This window comes from Bombyx mandarina, chromosome 10 (assembly GCF_030267445.1).
Source record: "Bombyx mandarina strain Sakado chromosome 10, ASM3026744v2".
Taxonomy (NCBI): domain Eukaryota; kingdom Metazoa; phylum Arthropoda; class Insecta; order Lepidoptera; family Bombycidae; genus Bombyx; species Bombyx mandarina.
In genome coordinates this window covers 3819312-3841107 of record NC_143217.1, presented here as the reverse complement: position 1 = coordinate 3841107, position 21796 = coordinate 3819312, and the positions used below count along the sequence as shown (strand labels likewise).

Genomic DNA, 21796 nt, shown 5'->3' with positions numbered 1-21796 from the left:
CTCGAGATCTTAGAACTTACATCTCAAGACGGGTGGCGCGTTTACGTTGTAGACGTCTATGAGCTCCAGTAACCGCTTAACACCAGGTGGGCTGTGAGCTCGTCCACCCATCTAAGCAATAAAAAAATATTGAAATATTTTGTGGAAAAAATACAAATCATGAGATTCATCATAACACAGTATTGTCCAGGTATTGTTGCTATTTGTTTTCATATAATAAAACTACTGAGCATTTTTCTTTCATAGAATATTATAATTTCAATTGGAATAAATAATCATTAAGAATTTGGTTTGATAATATCACTAATTTTAAAGTCCCAATAACATCAGTCACTCAGTGCAACCCGGTTCAAACTTCAAGGATCTCAAAATATCTGATATTTTAAAAATCAGATTATATATATTTTATATTTTATATCAGAGAATATTTACATTGTCGTTGCCGAGTGTTGTGGCATCGATGTTCGGCGACGAGTCGTGGAAAGCGATGCTCGACTTCTGCGAGTGCACCATCGCAGAAGGAGGCGGCGGGGCGCGTGAGAGACTCACAATCCCGCCGCCGTCGAGTGGGGGCCAGGGAGGCGGATCTCGCTCAAGCCCTGGCCCTCTAAGTGTTTCGGGTGCCCCTCACATGTCGGTCTGGGGACCGGCGAGGGGGGCCTAAGAAAACGACTTGCAAGCTGCTCTGCATGCGTTTTACGCAAAAGCATCCGGGTGATGGAAGGCCGGCTATCCTTGATCCACGCTGGTTCTGGTCCAGCAGGGTATTCCGTAGGATAGCTCACTCTAACCGGCGCCATCTAGGCGGGTTTCGGATAGCCTGCCGACCGAGAGGGCTGGTGGTCGTGGCGTCGACGACCGCCGGACCGGCGTCCCGAGGGAGAGGGTGATGGGAGAGATGTGCTCCGCACTAAACGCTTCACTTTCCCCCCTCTGCCTCTTCATGAGTTCTGTCTCATGCGAGGTTTGGACGTTGGTTGTTGAGCGACAGGTTTTAGTCAGTTCGACTGACATGCCCCGCCCTCCGTACCCAGTGGAGGGCGGAAGTCCGGCGATTTCCTCCTGACCAAAAAAAAAAGAGAATATTTACTATATTCCTGGATTACTTTCCTAAATATTAGCAATATAAAAATATGGCATCCTACTTGAAGGAGATTACTTTCAATTATCTACATTCAATTTTGAGTTTTAACATTAATATTCTTAATTTCTATCATGGCTTAAATAAGTAAAGTGCCCTTCTTAAGCTATTTTCATAAATGGGAACCTGAGGATGATTCAGTTTCATGCAGTAGTTTGTGACTGTATTATTGACAATAGTAAAAATATCTGATAAATGTTTTTTATTTCCATAAAGTCTAATTGCTTTGCAAAGATTTTGTATGAACACAGTTCCTTTAGTAATGTGTCTTATAGCTTCATATTCAGGTGCTGTTGCCCAGTACACTAGAAAATCTGATTTTTTTATGAATATATTACCCAGGGGCGAGTCAGTTGTAAGATATGGATTTTGGTTTTCAATAACTTGACAAGCTTGGATTATAAGAACTTTCGGTATGCAATGCAGTTTCTTTGCTTCATCAGAGTCCAATAGCTTTTGTATATCTTCAACTTTAATTTTCACTGAATCTGCTGCAAAAATGTGCCCTCGCACACCATGTGACAAAATACATAACATGAACATGCTATCATCTTCATGAATATTGTTTTTGATATTATCTTTTATGAAATTAATCATCTCTTTGTGTCCCAAGTCTGAACGACTATTAACTACGAAATTAAATGATGACATTGTTTTTTCTAATGCAATTCTGTCTTTGGTTGATCCAGTCCTTGTTTGTAATGGATCCATTTGATTGTTAAGTTCTATACTTTGCCTTGATGGATAGAAGTTCTCTTGATTTATTATTAAACACAATCCTAATCTATTTTTATTTTTTATTTCATAAATTTCTTCCATGTGTCTATTCTTATCGGCTTCAAAATGAAAACCATCATTAATTTGCAATTTTTCTAAATCTTCATGTATGTCTAAAAGATTGTTAATATCAAAAATCCCTCCTTCATTTGTATGTTCAACTAATACAGGTTGTTCATTTTGTTGTGATGTAGTATCCATCTTACACTTGAGGGAATTATTTGGATTTGTTTCATTGTCAAAATTATTCTGTAGAAATTTTAAATCTAATGATAACTTTCTCAATCCGTCAAAGTTTTCAATTATTCTCAGAAACTTATCAATTTTTATTTCAGTAAGGTATTTTTCATCATGTCTGTAATACTTAATCCCTATGAATCTTCTTGACATAAGGTCAAGTAATATAATTTCACATATATTGTGCCCGCTTACATCTATATCATATGTCAATAAGGATTTTTGAAGTTTTATTAAATTTGGAGTGTCTATTTCTTCACATATTTTATATAAAATCTTTCTTAAAGGATCAACATACATACTTAATCCTGGGTAATCTGTCTGGTAATGCTTTTGAAGCGTTTGGACATCAAATCCTATTCTTCGAACTATGTTAAACAATTGACAAATAAGAAGTGCCTCCAGGAACTCATGTTTCCAAGTGGGTTTCGATTTTGAATGCTGATACCAGTCATGAAGTAAATTCAAATTAGTTCCAAGCATTTCTGACACTATCTTTTGATGTGTAACTAACTTCTGCAAAGCAGTATCCGGTACTTCATACAACAGGAACACTAGAGATACCATGTCATACGGCTCATCTTGCAATTCTCTTTCGATTTGAGAAATGACATCGACATTTATAAGATTGCTGTGAATAATTTGTCGGTCTAATGCAGCTCGTTGATCTAAAGCGTCAGGTCGAAACATTTTGGCCGAATAACGAAATGATGTCAACAAAAAAGTCCCTGTTTTTTTAGGAGAAACCTCAAATATCAATAAGGAACAAAGAAAATCAACAGGAACTACTTTCAATTAATAAAATACTTCGTTGCGATTTCAAAGCACAATTAAACACTGAACAAAGAGACTACAAATAAATTTACTCTGCAACACCTCTGCAATAATTTCAACTTTAATTTTCTTTCAGAGCTGGTGTGGTGATAATTTGTTTTGGTTTTGTTCACTATGCACTTTAAGTAAGCCAAGGGAACATACACCAAAACGCCAAGCATTTTTGACGAATAGTGAAATGAGATGATAAAACCTTTTTTTATTTTAATGTAAGTGGGAATTAATTTAAAGATTTAAATATTTTTTTAAATTATCCAAGAGAATATGTTGATCAGTTAATGTTTTATTTCTTCATTTAGTTAACATTTTCACAGTTTAACTAAAGACACGCTTTTTACAAGATTTAAGTCCGAAGAACATTAAAATTGATAAAATAAAACATTTCACATAACAGTTCAATAAAAACAATCATGTTTTTGTTTTAAAAATGTTGTGTTAAATCACCAATTAGAATCGTACTTTTCAACTCCAAACTATACTGATCCCAGGGACGTCTTAAACTAGGATGGGGCCCTTGGGCACACAAGAATTTGAGGCCCTTTTGGAAAGTAAAAAAAGCGAATTATAATAATATTTTTTAGTGAGTATGCCCATTTATTATAGGTAATCAAATACAGTATGATATAATATGTCATTAATGATATTAGAATGCTGCTGGTTTTTTGGTTACGATTTCGATAACGCTTTCTTTCGGGATTTCTGTTGAGCAAAATCTTCTATTATAGGCATATACTATGCCTTGTAAATACCTTCTGATTACTGATTTGTGAAAAAAGTGTAATGTGCCCGAAAAAATGCTTTGGGAATAAACGTGTGAGAGAAATTGTCGGTCTTTCGGGGCCCCCTGAGAATGAGGGCCCTGGGCACGGGCCCCGTGTGCCCTTATGGTAAAGACGGTATTGACTGATCCCAACGAAAGATGTGTAATGAACTAGTGACTCATTGAGATATCATGCGATTTGTTTGGTCTATGTATGTTATGAAGATGTTGAGAAATACTTTATACCTATAGAATAAATATAGAAATATAAATAATATATAATAAATATAGAACTACGATTAATTCTAAAAGATGTAGACTTCCAAAAATGCCTTATGATTCGCATTGCTTTTGCCTGCACAAATGGACAAACAAACCGAAAAAAAAATTGTTTTAGAGGAAGCTTTTTGCAGGAACGAAAGAAGCGAAGTTGTGTAAATTACTATGTACCTACTATTACTATAGTAACATGGTGTTTCTTTAGATGTACACGAAGGTACGATGCCTGTTCCGTACACGATGTACGGAACTGTAATCAGTGAAAGTGTGCAAATGTGGCAAAAACAAACAAAGCGCCGGATGTAGCTTCTTGAGATCTTCCAAAAAGTTCACTGAAAAATCTTAGTAAACCCAAAATATATTTTATCGTACTTCGCGTGGTTTCCTTTAACATCATGCGTAGTACAGAAGTTTTTGTGTGAACGCTGCGAGGTGCGCCGTGCCGTCGCAGCTTCTCGCGCCAGTCGTCCGCAGACCTCTGACTATAAAGCTTACGTCACATTTAATCGAATGTCTCGATCGACTAAATTTATATTGAATGTTTAGTGTATAACATACAGTTTATGTCTCCTTCTTTGCCTGGACTTTTTCTTACCGTTTGCTGTGAGCTATCCAACTGTGCTTGTGCTTGTTGCTTTTCTCCTTCTAATTGTTTTTGTGTAATAAATAGCTGTGTGTGTGAAATTGGACACAGTCATTCCGGTAACGGACCCAAACCCCATATTGCCTGAACCAAGAAACACGCAACAGGCCCCACAATGTCAATTGAATAATGACTAAAATTAATCAACTTTGTTTCGTTTCGTTCCATATCTATTTTCATAAAACAATAAGGATTGGGCTGTATGGTTTAATACCTTTGCCGTGTGAGTTAAAAAATGGGAAGACTGTTTATTAAAATAACCATAGACGGTAGACCCTAAAATAACCAAAAAAAAACATAAGAACTTGTGAACTGTTTCATTCCGGGCTTCGCTAGAAGTAATAGTGTTCTGTGATTCCGGGTTCGTGAATTTAATTACATAATTACGACATTTTTTTAATCATCATTGCAGTTTTCGTGGCCATAGAAAAATAATCATAAATATCTTGAATTTTCTCACTTATCTACTAATAAAATTATGAATATTACCCGGAAAGAAGTATTAAGGTTGTATAGAAATTTATTGATGTACTCGAAATCATTAAAACTCACCGACCCAGATTATTTTCGGCGCTCAATTAAAATCGAATTCAAAAATAACCAAAACTTAACTGATCTGGAGAAAATTAGCTTCGCGTATCAGGTACCTACTTAAACATAATATTTGTTTTCTTTTAAAAACCAACATGCTACAAACATAATTTGAATTCGTAATGAAGTCACGATTCAAATATACCAAATTAGTAATAAATAGTTTTATTTTTAATATCAAATAATAATAATATAGAAAAATAAAGACTTGTTTTATTTTACAGAAAGGTCAGGCCTTGCTGCAGAGAGGGTCAGTTGTGTGACATGTTCTTCCTCACTTCAAAATATTTTAGAAATTTCAGTCCACGCTTAGCAGCTGCCTTTAAACATACAATAGATTATTCCAAAGTACCAAAAATCAATGAGTGTGAATTATCTGAAAAATTTGTTAGAGGAAGTGGCCCAGGAGGGTCAGCTGTAAACAAGAATTCTAATTGTGTGGTTCTTACACACATCCCCACAGGTAAATATTGTTATTATGACAATCTACAGTAACCCATGCATTTTAATTTAAATTGTAAGGTGGTTATTAATTTATTGTAATTTAGACTTTGTTGCATTTAATGGGGTGAGCAAAGACTATAATGTTTGTACCGTGCTTTCTGCAACACCAGCGCTGTACACATCATTAATCCTTCTTTTTTAATTATTACCCCAAAATATTTTTGTGTAAGTTGATTACCCCATGGCGAAGAACAAAAAAAAAAAGAAATCGCTTCTTTTTAGCATCTTTCATATTATAGCCCCCATGATAATTTTGCAAACAAAACAATACCTAAAAATTTAATTTAAACATCATTTATTCAATTTATCAATGTAATACCTAGTAATATATAACGGTAATAATAATAATATATGTAATATACAGTTGAGGATAAAAAATCGCCCCACAGAAAATATAAGTAAATGATAATTTCTTGTTATTTTATAATTCATATGATATTTTTCTTGTATTATTAGACGAAAAAACTAGTTTAAAATTTATATATAGCCCCCATGAAAAAGCTCTTTTAATTTAAAAGATTTTTTCGGGAAAATTTCAGGAGAGTTTCATTTTTACCCCCCAAAATTTCATTTTACCCCATTTGGGGTAATTTACCCAGGTTCCCCGACCGCTGAGCTAAATGAATTTATAAATTTGAATTAGGAATTCTTAATCAAAAAGGAGATATTTCAGATCAAATTGGTCAGTACGACAAAACACTAATTTCATATGTAAGGACCTAATATAATGGTTGTCTTACTGTTAAAACATAATGTTTAACTGCTAACTGAAGTAACAGTGAGAATAGTGGCACTTACTGATATGCTCTTTACAACTGTCAGTAATTACACAAGTTTGTAAATAATAATTTATATTATAATTTAAATAAATAATAATTTGTAGGTCCATTTTTTATTATTTAGCCACACCAGATGAGTCATGAGCAGGTTTATCCCTTGATACTATCTGAGCCCTCCAGCTCATTTACCTGAATAGCAATCTTCCCATCACAAAAAATTCATTGTTGCAAATGAAAAAAATTAAATCACTTTTTCAATTGATTAAACGAAATTTTCAGGTACCGTCATAAAATGTCACACAAGTCGTTGTCAAGACGATAATCGGAAGAAAGCCCGGGAATTGTTAATTGAAAAACTGGATGATATGATCAATGGCCCTGAAAGTGTATCGGCGCAGAGGAAACTTATCGAAGAAAAAAAGTATAAACGGAATGCAACAAAAAAACAGAAAATATCCAAATTAAAAGATGAATGGAAGAAACGGGAAGGCATAATATAATCTTCTCTTTATGTGTTGATGATTTTTTTTCCATGTATAAAAATACAAATAGTTTCAAATACGCCATCTCATTGTTCCGGTGTTACTTCCGTAGTTAATATTACAGTTTTAAGCTGAAAAAGAGAAAATACAAGAACAAAACAGGACAATGAAGTGATGGATTCACGGCAGGCAAATACCTGACTCCTAGTTCTAACAGTCTATTGTGGCAAAAATTCAATTACACATTAATGTTAGATTCACGATATGGTATAGTAGTCTATGCGCCATATTTAGCAAATCTATACTAATATTATAAAGAGGAAAGATTTGTTTGTTTGTTTGTTTCGAATAGGCTCCGAAACTACTGGACCGATTTGAAAAATTCTTTTTCCATTAGAAGCCGACATTGTCCCTGATGAACATAGGCTACTTTTAAAAAAAAAAAAAAAATTTATTTTTTTGGTTTCATGTGTGTTTTAATGTTTCCGAAGCGAAGCGAGGGCGGGTCGCTAGTGTTTTAATAAAACTTGTTCACTTTAAAAAACACTGTTTAATTTATGTATTGCAATCGTTGAATTTTTATTCCTATCATATCGAGGGGTGAAAGGCTATTTGGTTTAAGCGACATTTCGCTTAATACGCGACATTTATAATTAAAGATCAATTTTATTCGGTTCTAGCCGTACTCGCCCGCTTTGCTGGGCATTTAAAATTAACATTATTATTTATTGTCATTATTATTAGGGAGTTCAACACTCATATAAATATTAGCCTATCCATTAAGTACATTTATTTTCTACATGTTATACCAAGTTTCAAGTCAATCGGATGCATGGTTCAGTAGTTATAACTGAACATCCGTTGTTGGCGAGGAAGAGGAGGCAAGCAGTGGTGTACAGACGAAATGAATATTTTATTTTTCCTTCTAAATTATATTTGAAATAACGGCCGTGCGGCCGTGACAATATACAGGTACACAGGTGTTGTTCGTAAGGTTGCTGCGAGAGAAGTGACGGTGCGGTCGCAGTAGTGCTCGTTGACCGATTTCCTTTTTTTTTGGTAGTTTTGTGCGCATAGACATGCCCCCGGCCTTGGAAGCTGACAGACTGCAGGGTCGCTTTCAATGTTAATCATACTTCAACTGGAAGCGGACATATCTTGGAAAATGCCCTCTTAATGGTTCCTGTGGCAGTGCGGATTTCGGCAACTCTTGACACGCCGTCTTGGCCAGGTAGGACCGATGTGACTCTGCCAAGAGTCCACTTGAGTGGCGGAGAGTTGGTGTCCTTGATTACCACTAACGTATTCAGTTTCAGGTCTGAGTGGTTGGACTTCCATTTTGTTCTGGTCTGCATCTCGCTGACGTACTCCTTGGACCAGCGGTTCCAAAAATGTTGGCGTATTTGTTCGACTCGCTGGTACCGGGTCAGACTGGACAGTTGTCTCTCTTGCAGGTCAGCGCAAACAGGTGCAGTCAGCGGACGACCAACTAGAAAATGAGCAGGACAAAGAGGGGAGAGGTCGTGTGGATGTGAGGAAAGAGGGGTGAGAGGTCGGGAGTTCATTACAGCCTCTATCTGAGCCAGTGACGTACTCAACTCTTCAAAGGTTAAATGCGCATTACCTAAAACACGCCGGAGGTGATATTTACAGCTCTTTACTCCGGCTTCCCATAATCCACCAAAATGAGGCGCGTAAGGGGGAATAAATTTAAAAGTAATATTTTGACTAGTGGCATAATCAACAATATCACCTGAACAATTTGATAAAAATTTTGTAAATTCGTTCATGAGTCCTACAAAACATTTTCCATTATCAGAATAAATTATTGAAGGTTTTGAACGCCTAGAGATAAATCTTTTTAATGCTAGACAGTAAGCATCCGTAGTGAGATCGCTAACCAGCTCCAAGTGCACAGCGCGAGTGGTAAAACATACAAATAAACAAATGTAAGCTTTGACAGTTTTAGCTCCTTTGCCTTTTCTATTCAATATGAGCACTGGACCGGCGTAGTCTACACCACAGTGTATGAACGGATAGCCTGGATGCAACCGTTCGGGAGGTAAATCGCCCATGATAGGTTGTGGCGTTTTGCCTCGTAATCGTGCACACAACACACAGTCGTGGAATACCTTCCGGGCTAAGTTGCGTCCCCCTAGTGGCCACCATTTTTCTCTCAATGTGTAAAGCAATAACTGTGGTGCAGCGTGTAGAAGTTTGTTATGTTCACAACGAAAAAGTGTAACGGTAAAATGATGTTTGCATGAAATTAAAATTGGATGTTTTTTATTGTAGTTGAATTCTAATGAATTGTTGAGCCGACCCCCAACTCGAATAATTTGATTTTCATCTATAAATAAATTTAAATTTGACAATTTATGTTTACTAGGTAACGCTTTGTTATTAGTCAAGAAATCGTAAACATCGCTAAATGATTCTTGTTGAACTAAGTGAATTAAAAAATTGAATGATTGTTCAAATTCATTTGCACTCACGGGCCCTGTCCGTGAGTCATTCGCATGGTGTTTGTTATGTGTTAATATGTATAGTTAATATGTATTAGTTATATATAATATGTATAGTGTATGTATAGTTCGAATGTATGCGCAAGCGCCGTAGCCCAACTTTTTTTTTTTTTTTTTTTTTTTTTCCTACCTAAGCTGAGAGCCTTGAGAGGCTATATCAGCGTAACCCTAACTTTAGTAGGTGAGCTCACGGGGCTCAAACCTGACGATGTTGCTAACACGAACCCTAGCAAGAGTCGTGCTTCGCAGAATCTACCACCGGATCGGAAACGCGACCCACTGAGAAGATCCGGCGAGAAACTCAGTGGGCTGTGTCTGAGAGTTAATTTACTCGTCGAGCCCTTCGTCGCAAGCGACGGGTTCGACGAGAGCGGTGACCGGTGCTTGAAGTACCTAAAAGCACCGTTAGTGGATCGGGAGGATCCGAGATAACGTGTTTTGGGCGACGTCGACTGCTTTCCATTCTGTCCGCAGGATCGGGAATGTAGTTACCGGCGGCCACGATGAGAGGGTTCTCGTGTCGTGCCGCTTTATCGAAGTGGCGCATGGACGCCGACTGCAGATACTTACTGATGGAGCCGTAGCCCAACTGCGAGGCATCGCTAAATATATGTAGTTCTAAGTAACTAGGGTTGGAGCCAATAACGAGTCGCGGCACTCGTAAAGTGTTCAGAATCGAAAGCGATTTTTCGAATTGGTTCCAAGACGTTAATATGTCGCTGGGAACGGGTTCATCCCAGTCTAGTTTGTGTAACCACATTTTTGTAATAATATTTTCCCCATCATTATAGAAGGACTAAGTAGACCAAGTGGATCAAATATTTGAGAGACACTGGAAAGAATAAAACGCTTAGTAATTTTTTTATTATCACTTTTGAACTGAGTGTGATAATACAGTTCATCGGTGAAATTATTCCAACCTAGGCCTAGTGTACGACAGTTAACGTTTTCACCCAATGATAGATCTATGTTATTTTGATTTATGTTAATATTATTTAAGTTGCAGTCATTCGCATTAAAGTTGAATGTCCACTTGCGTAGTGGAAAACAACCAGATTCTAGGACTTTCTTTGTTTCGTGACACAAACGTAAAATATGTTCTATGGAATCGGACCCTGTGATCATATCATCAACGTAAAAATCATTATTGATGATCCATTGAACATCCAAGTCACTGCACTCTGCTGCTAACTGCTTTAAACACCTCACAGTGAGGAATGCAGCAGAGGCAGTACCATATGTGACCGTGTTTAACTTGTGGCACTCGAGACGATCACTTGGATTTTCGCGCCATAAGATCATTTGAAGTTCCCGCTGCTGTTCATCGACTAATACTTGTCTGTATGCCTTCTCGATATCAGCGCAGGCTACAAACTTGTGCTGTCTAAATCTTAACAATATAGAAAATAAATCGCCCTGAATAGGTGGGCCGACTAACTGCAACTCGTTAAGTGATATGTTGGAGCTCGATTTTTGACTACCATTGAATACAACGCGCAGCTTAGTTGTGGTGCTGTGATTACGAAGAACGCCGTGATGCGGCATGATATAATGTGGCGTACCGTATAAGTCTACACGAGTCATGTGCCCTAGACTGCAGTACTCGTTCATGAACTCCGTGTACATTTTTTTAAATAAAGGGTTGCGCTGTAATCGTTTTTCAAGTGATAAAAATTGTTGTTCAGCTATCGTGTATGTATCACCCAAAATGTCTGGAGAACGTTTGAGAGGTATTTTGACGCAAAATCTACCATCAGCTGTTCGCCTCGTATTTTTAATGAAATGCTCTTCGCATGCAATCTCATCATCGCTTAATAAATTAGCCTTTGGTAGCTCCTCAAGTTCCCAAAACATTTTTAATTGATTGTCGATAGCTTGTGTAAAATTGCAATGAATTGAATTGTCGCATTTTGAATTATTAGAGTGCATAAGTCCCGAAATAATCCACCCTAACTTTGTATTTTGAAGGAAAGGTCCATTTTGCAAGCGCATCCTTCCTTCACTTAACAAGTCCCAAAACATGTCCGCACCGATTAAAATATCTATTTGTTGACTTTCATTAAAGTGCGCATCGGCTAACTGAATGTTGTTAGGTAATTGTAAAAGTTCGCTTTGTATAGAAACGGGCGGCAAAGAAGAAGTTATCTCGGGCAGCACGAAGCATTGTAAGCGCGTAATAAAAGTGCCAGCTATCGCTTTTATTTCAACTTCACATGATTGCGCACTGTGAGTTATAGAATTTCCGACACCTTTAATGTGAGTAGTGGACTGTATGGTAGGAATACTAAGTAAATCGCATAATCGCTTTGTGATGAAACATCGCTCGCTTCCACAATCGAGCAGAGCGCGCGCAATGTGACGTTTACCGTCGTTGGATACTATCTCCACCTGAGCCGTTGCCAATAATACAAGATTCACACTAGTTAATTGCTCGCTTCGTATATCTAAGTGTGAAGTATGCGCGTGTGTATAACTTGCAACGGCGTTCGCATCGGAGGAGTTGTTTACGCTTAGAGAAACCGGTTTGTTATCGCTAGAAATGGTCGCGGCAGCGGCGACCGACTGATCCGTATGAATCATTGTGTGATGCCGTTTATTACATTTACGACATGAACCGAACCTGCAGTTTGATACTGAATGTCCTGTTCGTAAACAATTAGGACACAAGTTATTGTCCTGAACGAATTTCAGTTTTTTTTGTAAATTAAAGTCAATAAAAGATTGACAAGTGTATAGTGGATGATAATTATCGCATATTAAGCAAGCGCGTGTTTTTTTATATTGTTGTTGTGAACTATTTGTAGTGAGTGATACTGGAGACACATGGCAGTGGACCTTAGACGTAGGCACTTGTTTATACGCTTTATTGTTAGTGCTATGTGTAACCAATAATGTTTCTAACATGTCTGCCCTATTTTTGAGAAAAGTTATTAAATTATCTACCTTAACTGCCGGTGTAGTTTGTTTGGAAGTGTCGCCACTGCTTACGGCGGGAATGGAACTTCGGTATTGCTCCCATTCTCGTTCGGTGGTGCTATCTAATTTACAAACCACCATATATATGATGAGTGTATCCCACGTTTCTACCGGTTCGTTAAGTAGTTTTAAAGCGCGTAAGTTTTTCAAGATAGTGTCTATTAATTTACGAATATGAGTAGGTGACTCTTTAACTAGATTTTGAATAGAAAATAGGGCTTTAACATGATTGTGAACTAGCAACCTAGTGTTGTTGTACCTGTTACAAATTAAATCCCATGCTACTGTGTAATTATTAGAGGAGAATTCCAAAGAATCAATAACCAATGCCGCAACGCTTTTTAATGAAGATTTTAGGTAATGAAACTTTTGGATTGGAGTAATATCCGCATTGTTGTGTACTAAAGAGAGAAAGGTGTCCCTGTACTCCAGCCAGTGCTCATATGATCCGTCAAAGGTAGGCATAGCTATGGTAGGCAGTTTTACAGCGTGTGAGCCTGGATGTGAGCTGTGTGCAACCTCACTCGATGAAAGTAAGCTTTTAGCTTGAGCTATAATGGTGTAGTAAGCACTTTCAAAGCCTTCGCGTAATTCCAGTTGTTGGAAAAGGTCATGATCGTTGACTGATAGTTCAATCTCGCTTTGTATTTCACTGAACTCATCAAACATTTTAGAAGCCGTCGAAAGCCGTAATTCTAATTCTGCGCGTTTATTTGTACATGAAACTAGTGAATTTTGATCCAAGCTATTAATTTGTTTCGTTAAAACTGTTAATCTGCCTCTAATAATACCTCTTTTTTTAATTAAAATGGATAGAGGGTCATCGCTTTTTGAAATTGGACTTTTGGGAGATTTTTCTGGAATCATTAATTTCTCGGTGCTCATTTTGGTGGGTGATAAAAAAACACGGAGTACTTACGGTTTTCGTTCTAGGTAAGCTACGTGTAGTAAGTACTGCACGGTAGGTAGCCACGACAAAATGGCGACCCGTAGACGCAATTAACACTGGAATCTGCAGATAGAACGCTATTAGCACAGGTAGGCAATGAGGATGGGAAGGAAACTAGTGGCCGTCTTACCGAAATACACCGTTTGCGATGCTGATCACTCTGTTCTCTGGCGGTTGGAAGCTGATCCGTCTTCGTATGGTGGATGAAATTATTCGGCTCGATGGACCAATGTTGGCGAGGAAGGAGGCAAGCAGTGGTGTACAGACGAAATGAATATTTTATTTTTCCTTCTAAATTATATTTGAAATAACGGCCGTGCGGCCGTGACAATATACAGGTACACAGGTGTTGTTCGTAAGGTTGCTGCGAGAGAAGTGACGGTGCGGTCGCAGTAGTGCTCGTTGACCGATTTCCTTTTTTTTTGGTAGTTTTGTGCGCATAGACATCCGTAAAAACCACTGTAAATTTTTATATTAGTATAGATTAGTATCAACAGCTCGATGTTTTTAATTGATCATCAAGTTTACTCCATTCAAATAGCTGCTATAATATAAATATCGACCAAAACATGTATATATGTAATACACATGTCACAAATATATCTGTTGGTGTGGTTTGGCTGTGCCTTTTTTTATATTTTTATATAAGGAGTATGTGGGACTCGGCGGCCGAAGATGTTAAAGGCTCACCCACTAACCAATTCTCATGCATTCTCGCCCGACGCACGATCCCCGCCCGATACTGCACTGGCAGAGTCGGAGGAATCACCAAGGTGGACTTACCACGGTGGACATGACAATCATACGCTCACAGCAAGGACGGCTGGCGGCGGAGTCGTCGACCTTTTTTTTTATTGCTAGAGGACGAGCTTACAGCCCACCTGGTGCTAAGTGGTTACTGGAGCCCATAGACTTCTTCTTCTTCGTCGCTTTCTTAATTGCTGAAGCTCGTGTCCCCGAAACTTGACCGCGGCCTGTCTCGTGAGCTGTTTCCATCTCGTCCGGTCTTCAGCTTCTCGAATGGCGGTTGCGACTGGCAGCCCAGTTAGGGCGGCTATTTGATCACACCGTAAATGATTGACATCTACAACGTAAATGCGCCACCTACCTTGAGATATAAGTTCTAAGGTCTCAGTATGGTTACAACGGCTGCTCCACCCTTCAAACCGAAACGCATTACTGCTTCACGGCAGAAATAGGCAGCGTGGTGGTACCTACCCGTGCGGACAAGAGGTCCTACCACCAGAGCTGATAGTCGACGCCTCTACGTCGGCAGCCACGATACGGCCACGATACGGCGGTGCCACTGGTGTTCTCCAATACCCCCGGACTAGAACCAGTCTCCTGGGTCGGAACCGCGATACACCAGGAACTGGTTGCTCTTTCACAGCAGCTCCGTATCGCCGACATACACTGCGCCACGGCCTGGTCCTTTCACTTTTCCCTGTAACCTACACCTGGGAGTCTGCTGTGCCCCTAGTATGCGTGGCGTCTTCTAACGATTGCGATCACACGCCATAAAGTAAGCCAGAATCAGAATCATAAAATTACACTTTAAAATCATGTGAAAGGCAACTATTTTCTCAGGTTTGTTCCAGATGTAAATATAAATAAACGGTTATATTTTGTACCTCCAGCTTAAAGTGTGTTTATAGGACTGGCAACACAGATGAAAATGTAACGTAAAAGACTTTTTGGCGGGAAGTCAAACAAGGCGCGCTTTTTTAATTTCGTATTTGAATTTAAATTATTTTCATCTGATATCTAAGTTAATAAATTTAAGTTTTGACGCTCTGCGTCCCATTTAATAAAATGGGACAGCATAGTGACGGGGAAGAGCATTCAGACAAAAAGAAAAGAAAATACGCTAACACCAAAGATGTAAGTAATAGTTTTGAAGAAGATAAATATAAAATATATTTTAAAACGAACTACACTAGATTGTTCTTGGAAAACGACTCTGCAAACTATACCGTTTATGTGGAGTCAAAGGAAAAAGAAAAACTCGGAAATAAAAATCCAATAAAATTAACAAGTTTATTAAATGAAAATGTCAAAGGCATTACATGTGTTTCACGAATTAATGCATATAAAATTGGTGTGAATTTCCAAAAAGCTGCAGATGCTAATAGCTTTATCAAACTTGACAACTTTCTCAGCAAGCACAAATTCCGCGCCTTTATACCTGCTCACTTAGTAGAGAAGGTGGGTGTGATTAAATTTGTGCCTACAGACTTATCCAACGAAGACATCTATAAAAATATTAGTAGCGATGCTGAAATCATATCTATTAAGAGGTTTATGAAAAGAAATGCAGACAAGAAGTTAATGCCTATGAGCTCTGTGGCTATAACTTTTTCAACAACTACATTACCCCGTTATGTGTATCTCAACTTGTTTCGCTGCGAAGTACAGACATATATTTCACCTCTAATACAGTGCTTCAAATGTTTCAAATTTAATCATTCCGCCAAAGTATGTCGCAGTAAGCAAATGTGTTCATATTGTGCAGGAGATCACCATTACAAAGAGTGTGTGTCTGACATTTTAGTATGTATTAATTGTGGTGGGGGACATCTAGCTGTATCCCGGGACTGCCCTATTAAAAAGAAAAAAATTGAATTAAAACGGTCAGAAATTCCCAAAAACAGTACATTTGCATCAATAACAAGTAACGATAAAAACTTCCCACCTTTAAAAACTAAAGAAAAACCTATTGTAAATAACAATAGCAATTCATTTAACAAGAAAGATAATATTATAATGAACAAAGAACAAATTGCCAACAACGACATTATATTAAACGCTATTGTAAGATCACTAGTTACTTTAGCGAACTCATCTAATGATGATAACATAACAATTAATAAAATAAAGGAAATATTTTTAAAAAACCTAGTCTAGACAATGGCAAATTTTAGTTTTAACAATTTACAGAGTAACTTAAAATCTTTTCTAACAATTGCTCAATTTAACATTCAAAGTGTGCGTAACAAAAAACCTTTATTGATTAACTTTCTTTCTGAGTATGATATTGATATCTGTATGTTAAACGAAACATGGCTGAGAGAAAACAGTCCCTTCAATATACCTGAATACAATATTGTTCTTCAAAATGGACCCAATGGTCATGGCGGTGTAGCAATTTTATTAAAAGACACATTTAAATATCAGGTGATTTGTACACCTTACCATGAATATTTACAAACAGCTGCAGTTGTTCTAAAAACCAAGAATGCAAATTTATCCTTGTTGTGTGCATATAGTCCTCCTAGAGGTGGACGGTTGCAATACAAAACTTTAAAAACTATTATCAATAAACTGCCAAAACCAGTATTCCTGGCTGGCGACTTGAATGCACATCATGTTGCATTTGGTTGTGCTTCATCAAATTCCAGAGGTAATGATGTATTCAATCTGTTAGATGAATGTAGTCTTTGCATTCTAAATTCCGGATCTCCAACCACCGTAGGTACAGTTCATCACAACCCATCTGCAATTGACATAATGTGTGTTAGTCCAAATGTTGCACCTTTATGTGAATGGACAGTGCATAGCGATCCTATGGGGAGTTATCATTTCCCTACAATCACACATATCCAAACATCCATAGAAAAGTATGTAATAGGTGAGCCAACAGAGCGCTTCATATATAGAAAGACCAACTGGTCAACATACCATTCTGCAAGTGAAAAGTCATTTCTTAATTTAAAATTTCAATCAGACAATCCCCTAGAAACTTATAATGAATTTTGTAATATATTGAATAGAATAAAATCAGAAAATATACCTAAAATTATAAACAAGGTTCCTTATAAACGAAAAAGTCCAGCTCCCTGGTGGGACAATGACTGTCTCACAGCTGTTAACAATTCCAGATTAGCTCTAAAAAACTACAGAGTCCACCCCTCAATAGACAATTACATCCAATACAAAAGAGTTGATGCAATTAAGAAAAAGCTACTAAATGAAAAAAAGAAGAGTGGTTGGAAATTATTATGTGAGAATTTTAATAGATACACTCCTGTTACTATTATTTGGAACTACATGCGGAAATTTAAAAGGATAGGATTAAAACATAGACCTAAGAATGATGAATGGATCACCTCGTATTTAGATAAACTAGCTCCAATATCTCCACCGGAGAAGTATATAGACATGACTAAGTTAAATGAAGTTTTTAATTCACCTGGAAATATTGAAGGCTGTTTTTTGTCAAACCCTTTTAGTATTAATGAGTTTAAAATAGCTATAAAATCTAGAAAAGATAGTACTCCTGGTCTCGATGACATCCCTTATAAATTAATTAGTAACTTACACCCTAATGCCCAAATGACTCTATTAAAGATATATAATTTATTATGGTCCTCTCAAATGATTCCAGATTCATGGAAAACACAGTGTGTTATTCCAGTACTAAAACCTGATAAACCTGAAAATGATTACAATTCTTACAGACCAATATCACTATCATCCTGTGTAGGTAAACTATTTGAATGCATGCTCAAATTGAGATTAGAATTTTATAGTGAAAAATTTAAAATTTTACCTGAACAGCAATTTGGTTTCCGTAGAGGTAAAAGTGCAGCAGAAAACTATATGTCTCTGGTTACAGATATTAAAAATTCTTTTCACAGCCATTCATACACAGCTTGCGCTTTCCTTGATATAAGTGGTGCATTTGATAATGTCAATCCCTCTTTACTTATACAGATTCTTAGTGATATTGGTGTCCCTGGCAAAGTCTGTAAATGGATATTTAATTTTTTATATGAACTGTTAATGTATGTCAAATATAACAATATCCTACATGGACCTAGATATGTTTATAAAGGCACAATGCAAGGTGCTATAATCTCTCCTTTATTATATGGCATTTACACTTCACAGATAAACAGATATTTAGTAGACCCCTCTGTCAAATGCCTGTTGTTTGCTGATGATATTGTTGTATATAGTGTAAATAAAGAAGTTAACAATGCCATTAGAAATTTGAATAATGGATTGTCTCAAATTCAATGTTTTTACAATAGCTTAAATTTAGATATAAGTGTAAATAAAAGTAGGGCAATGTTATTCAGTAAAAAGGTTGTCAACCTAAATGAGATATCACCTATATTATACAACAATAGTCCATTGTCTTGGTTGTTACATAAAAAATTCTTGGGTGTTTGGTTAGATACAAAACTGACATTTCAAACACACATTAATAACATAATTGGAAATGCCTGCAAAGGACTAAACATTCTGCGATCTCTGGCTGGAGTTCATTGGGGTTCTGACCCTAAGGTTTTGTCTCTGTTATATAAAAGCATTGTCAGGAGTCATTTTGATTATAGTTCATTAGCTTACATGAATGGAAATCTTAGATATCTACGAAAACTTGATGTAATTCAAAACAAGGCACTAAGAATTATTACAGGAGCAATGTGCTCAACTCCAATTAATGCCATGGAATCTGAAGCATGCATTATGCCGTTAAAATTTAGGCGTCTTCAGATCGCACAGAGATTTTGTCTGAAGCTATTGGCCACTGACAATGTTTTTGTTATTGACAGGATAATACCTAAGGATCTGCCTATTGATTTTATGGGCAGTTCTAATATCAATATGATCAGTTTTGTGTCTGATCATTTACCAGAGATGCTTCAAATTTCTCTTAGCATCAAAAATACATTCAAAAATATATACTCATCTAACCTTTTGCCTATATATGAAATCAACAATTATACCACTGTAAATATGACTGTAGAAACAGATTCTCAAAAAATTGGGTCTAAAGTTGAATTTTTTGAATATATTAACAATTTACCTAACATAAATATTTATAAATTATATACAGATGGATCAAAATGTTCAGGTAGAGTAGCTTCAGCATATTATGATCCACAACTGAAGAAATCTAGATGCTTCAAGCTAGACAGTCACTGCAGTATTTTTACTGCTGAATGCTACGCTATCTATACAGCACTTTTGTATATTAATAATGTAAATAGTTCTGACTTTTTAATTTTAACTGATAGCAAAAGTTCATTGTTAGCACTAGAAAGTGATCCTTTTAGATTTAATATGAACTATATTATTTATAGAATAAAAGAAATATTGGCAAATTTAAATGAAAGAGGAAAGAATGTCCAATTTAAATGGGTACCTGCTCATTGTGGTATTTTTGGCAATGAAGCTGTAGACTGTGCAGTGCGAGGTGCATGTGACGAAGACCACACTAATGTAACAAAAGTACCGTTTACTGACTTCCAGCAGAAAATAACGGAAAATGTTAAAACGCTGTGGTATGAACACTGGAGGTCTATAAGCCAAGAAAAAGGGAAATGGTATACAAAGATACAGAATACCCCCCCACATGTACCTTGGTATAACAAATTTAAAGAAGCTAATTCCAGACAATTCATTACCACCATTAATAGATTGAGATTCGGTCATTGTAGAATTCCTGCTCATTTGTTTAAACTACGTTTAGCAACGGACAAAAACTGTCAATTTTGTGTCAATGAGGTCGCTGATCTGAAACATATTGTTATGAAATGTCATAAATATAGTATAAATAGATTAATTTTAGTGTCTGAGCTGGACGATGTTTCTAAGGGTAACTCGCCTTTACAAACAGGCGTAAGGATGGACTTAGAAGAAATTTTATCAAACCCGTTGTATTTTAAACCAATTTATAGATATATTGTTAACACAATAGGAAATGTTTAAAAACAAACGAGTAATGTTAATACTTCAATTTGATGCTGTTTTGTTTAATAACTACTTGTAAATTTTTACGTACTTCATGCGTGAAAATTAACTTAAGATAGGCTATAAGGTCCTGTAACCATTGGCCGTAAATAAATTAAAAAAAAAAAAAAAAATGTAACGTAAAAGATGGACGCTGAAGAAAATTAAAATGAGTGATTTAAGTATTCAATTATAGTTTTATTATAATCAAAACAATGACTGAAACATCCACAACAAACATGGTGTCAGAAGTGGGATTCCTGCCACTTTTACCCAGTATGGATTTCAAAGGTAACCTTGCCGAAAATTTCAAAATGTATCGTCAAAGGTTGGAGATATATTTGTCTGCTAATGGCCTTGATGACGCCAAAGACAAAAGAAAAATATCAATTCTGCTGAATTTTATTGGCGAAAACGGAATCAAAATCTACAATTCTTTCAACTTAAACGCATCTGAATCACATACTTTTGAACACGTGCTCAAAAAGTTTGAAGCGTACTTTGAACCAAAGAAAAGTCTAACTATAGCAAGGAACGAGTTTTTTACTGTTACACAAGATGAAGACAGGTTGGAGGATTACTTTCAAAGAGTAATAAATCTCGGTATTCAATGCGAACTTGGAGATCTCAGAGAAGGGTTGACAGTGGGAAAGATAATTTCAGGGTTACACTCCAAATATAATAATCTCAAAACACGATTAATGTCGGAAGACGATAGTAAATTAACATTAGATTATGTTATGAAATACTTACTGAGTGCCGAAACCTCTAGAAAATATATAGAAGAAAAAACAAATTCAAAGGACAGCGATGAGTCCTCCATCCTATATGTTAATAAAAAATCAATAAGGAACTGTAGAAACTGTGGCACATCTCACAATATAAATAAATGCCCAGCATACGGAAAGGAGTGTCTGAAGTGCAAGAAACTTAACCATTTTAGTAAAGTATGCAGATCAGCCAAGAAACCAAATTTTTATCAAAAGCAAGTCAATGTCCTTGAGGATCCAGATAAGAACAAAGAGGATGAAGCTGAAGGAGATTTCTTTGTTGGTTATGCAGGCAATGAAATAATTCAAGATTTTATAGTCAATAACATCAAAATTCCCATCAAAATGGACACTGGAGCTGCATGCAACGTGATTGGGAGCGAAGTATGTAAATTAATTAATATAAAAACCTCAGAAATTTTGCCCTGTGACAAAAAGGTCATTCAACTAGATGGAAAATGTGTACCAGTCAGGGGTACTTGTTGGTTGAATATTATTCATCCTAATAGCAAAAAATACACTGTTAAGTTCATCATAATAGAAGGAAATATTCCTACTTTACTCGGGTGCAGAACATGTTTAACTTATAATTTTATTTCAGCAAACACTAACCTTGTTAACATACATAATGTGACAGTTGGAAAAGACACAACATTCAATTTAATAAAAAAATAAAAAAATGATTTCAGTGAGCTCTTCAGTGGAGGTCTTGGTTGCATTCCTGGCACAGTAAACATTCAGCTAAGTAGTGAAGCAGTCCCTACAGTGCAGGCTGCTAGACGTGTTCCATTTGCATTAATGCCTGAACTGC

At 36.6% G+C, this 21796-nt stretch overlaps 5 protein-coding genes and 1 long non-coding RNA gene across 15 annotated transcripts; 2 read left to right on the top strand and 4 right to left on the bottom strand.

Moving 5' to 3' along the window:
* Positions 1 to 232: 232 nt before the first annotated feature.
* Dredd (death related ced-3/Nedd2-like protein) lies at positions 233 to 3104 on the bottom strand. The gene has a single exon (XM_028182307.2). The coding sequence runs from the start codon at positions 2843 to 2845 to the stop codon at positions 1214 to 1216; it is 1632 nt and encodes a 543-aa protein (XP_028038108.2). The 5' UTR covers positions 2846 to 3104; the 3' UTR covers positions 233 to 1213.
* A 1891-nt stretch (positions 3105 to 4995) lies between these two features.
* LOC149502138 (mitochondrial ribosome and complex I assembly factor AltMIEF1) lies at positions 4996 to 5625 on the top strand. The gene is made up of 2 exons (XM_028182277.2): positions 4996 to 5314; positions 5487 to 5625. Exons 1-2 carry the CDS (start codon positions 5150 to 5152, stop codon positions 5523 to 5525), a joined length of 204 nt encoding a protein of 67 aa, XP_028038078.1. The 5' UTR covers positions 4996 to 5149; the 3' UTR covers positions 5526 to 5625.
* Positions 5527 to 7571, top strand: LOC114248856 (mitochondrial translation release factor in rescue-like). The gene is made up of 2 exons (XM_089730216.1): positions 5527 to 5725; positions 6825 to 7571. Exons 1-2 carry the CDS (start codon positions 5527 to 5529, stop codon positions 7043 to 7045), a joined length of 420 nt encoding a protein of 139 aa, XP_089586342.1. The 3' UTR covers positions 7046 to 7571.
* Positions 7572 to 8157: 586 nt separating this feature from the next.
* LOC149502137 (uncharacterized) lies at positions 8158 to 9196 on the bottom strand. The gene is made up of 2 exons (XM_089730484.1): positions 9160 to 9196; positions 8158 to 8651 (listed from the first exon to the last, which is right to left on the bottom strand). Exons 1-2 carry the CDS (start codon positions 9194 to 9196, stop codon positions 8158 to 8160), a joined length of 531 nt encoding a protein of 176 aa, XP_089586610.1.
* A 606-nt stretch (positions 9197 to 9802) lies between these two features.
* LOC149502136 (uncharacterized) lies at positions 9803 to 13916 on the bottom strand. The gene is made up of 2 exons (XM_089730211.1): positions 13608 to 13916; positions 9803 to 13540 (listed from the first exon to the last, which is right to left on the bottom strand). The coding sequence occupies exon 2, from the start codon at positions 13411 to 13413 to the stop codon at positions 10294 to 10296; it is 3120 nt and encodes a 1039-aa protein (XP_089586337.1). The 5' UTR covers positions 13414 to 13540; positions 13608 to 13916; the 3' UTR covers positions 9803 to 10293.
* A 1584-nt stretch (positions 13917 to 15500) lies between these two features.
* On the bottom strand, positions 15501 to 20245 carry LOC149502135 (uncharacterized). 10 transcript variants are annotated; one of them, XR_016323640.1, is made up of 5 exons: positions 19629 to 20245; positions 18027 to 18222; positions 17796 to 17909; positions 16670 to 16970; positions 15501 to 16076 (listed from the first exon to the last, which is right to left on the bottom strand). It is a non-coding gene; the product is annotated as an uncharacterized LOC149502135 (long non-coding RNA). The 10 variants fall into 10 exon arrangements; XR_016323635.1 differs by lacking the exon at positions 17796 to 17909 and having other exon boundaries at positions 19629 to 19700; positions 19845 to 20245; XR_016323636.1 differs by lacking the exon at positions 17796 to 17909 and having other exon boundaries at positions 19629 to 19784; positions 19891 to 20245.
* Positions 20246 to 21796: the final 1551 nt, after the last annotated feature.

Bases quoted from the DNA above. Each gene is read 5' to 3' on its own strand.
- Dredd (XM_028182307.2), bottom strand. From the start codon at position 2,845: ATGTTTCGACCTGACGCTTTAGATCAACGAGCTGCATTAGACCGACAA.
- LOC149502137 (XM_089730484.1), bottom strand. From the start codon at position 9,196: ATGGTGGCCACTAGGGGGACGCAACTTAGCCCGGAAG. The intron at 8,652-9,159 runs GTATTCCACGAC...GGCGTGTTTTAG, and splicing joins GACGCAACTTAGCCCGGAAG to GTAATGCGCATTTAACCTTT.
- LOC149502138 (XM_028182277.2), top strand. From the start codon at position 5,150: ATGAATATTACCCGGAAAGAAGTATTAAGGTTGTATAGAAATTTATTG. The intron at 5,315-5,486 runs GTACCTACTTAA...TTTATTTTACAG, and splicing joins AAATTAGCTTCGCGTATCAG to AAAGGTCAGGCCTTGCTGCA.
- LOC114248856 (XM_089730216.1), top strand. From the start codon at position 5,527: ATGTTCTTCCTCACTTCAAAATATTTTAGAAATTTCAGTCCACGCTTA. The intron at 5,726-6,824 runs GTAAATATTGTT...CGAAATTTTCAG, and splicing joins TCTTACACACATCCCCACAG to GTACCGTCATAAAATGTCAC.
- LOC149502136 (XM_089730211.1), bottom strand. From the start codon at position 13,413: ATGAGCACCGAGAAATTAATGATTCCAGAAAAATCTCCCAAAAGTCCA.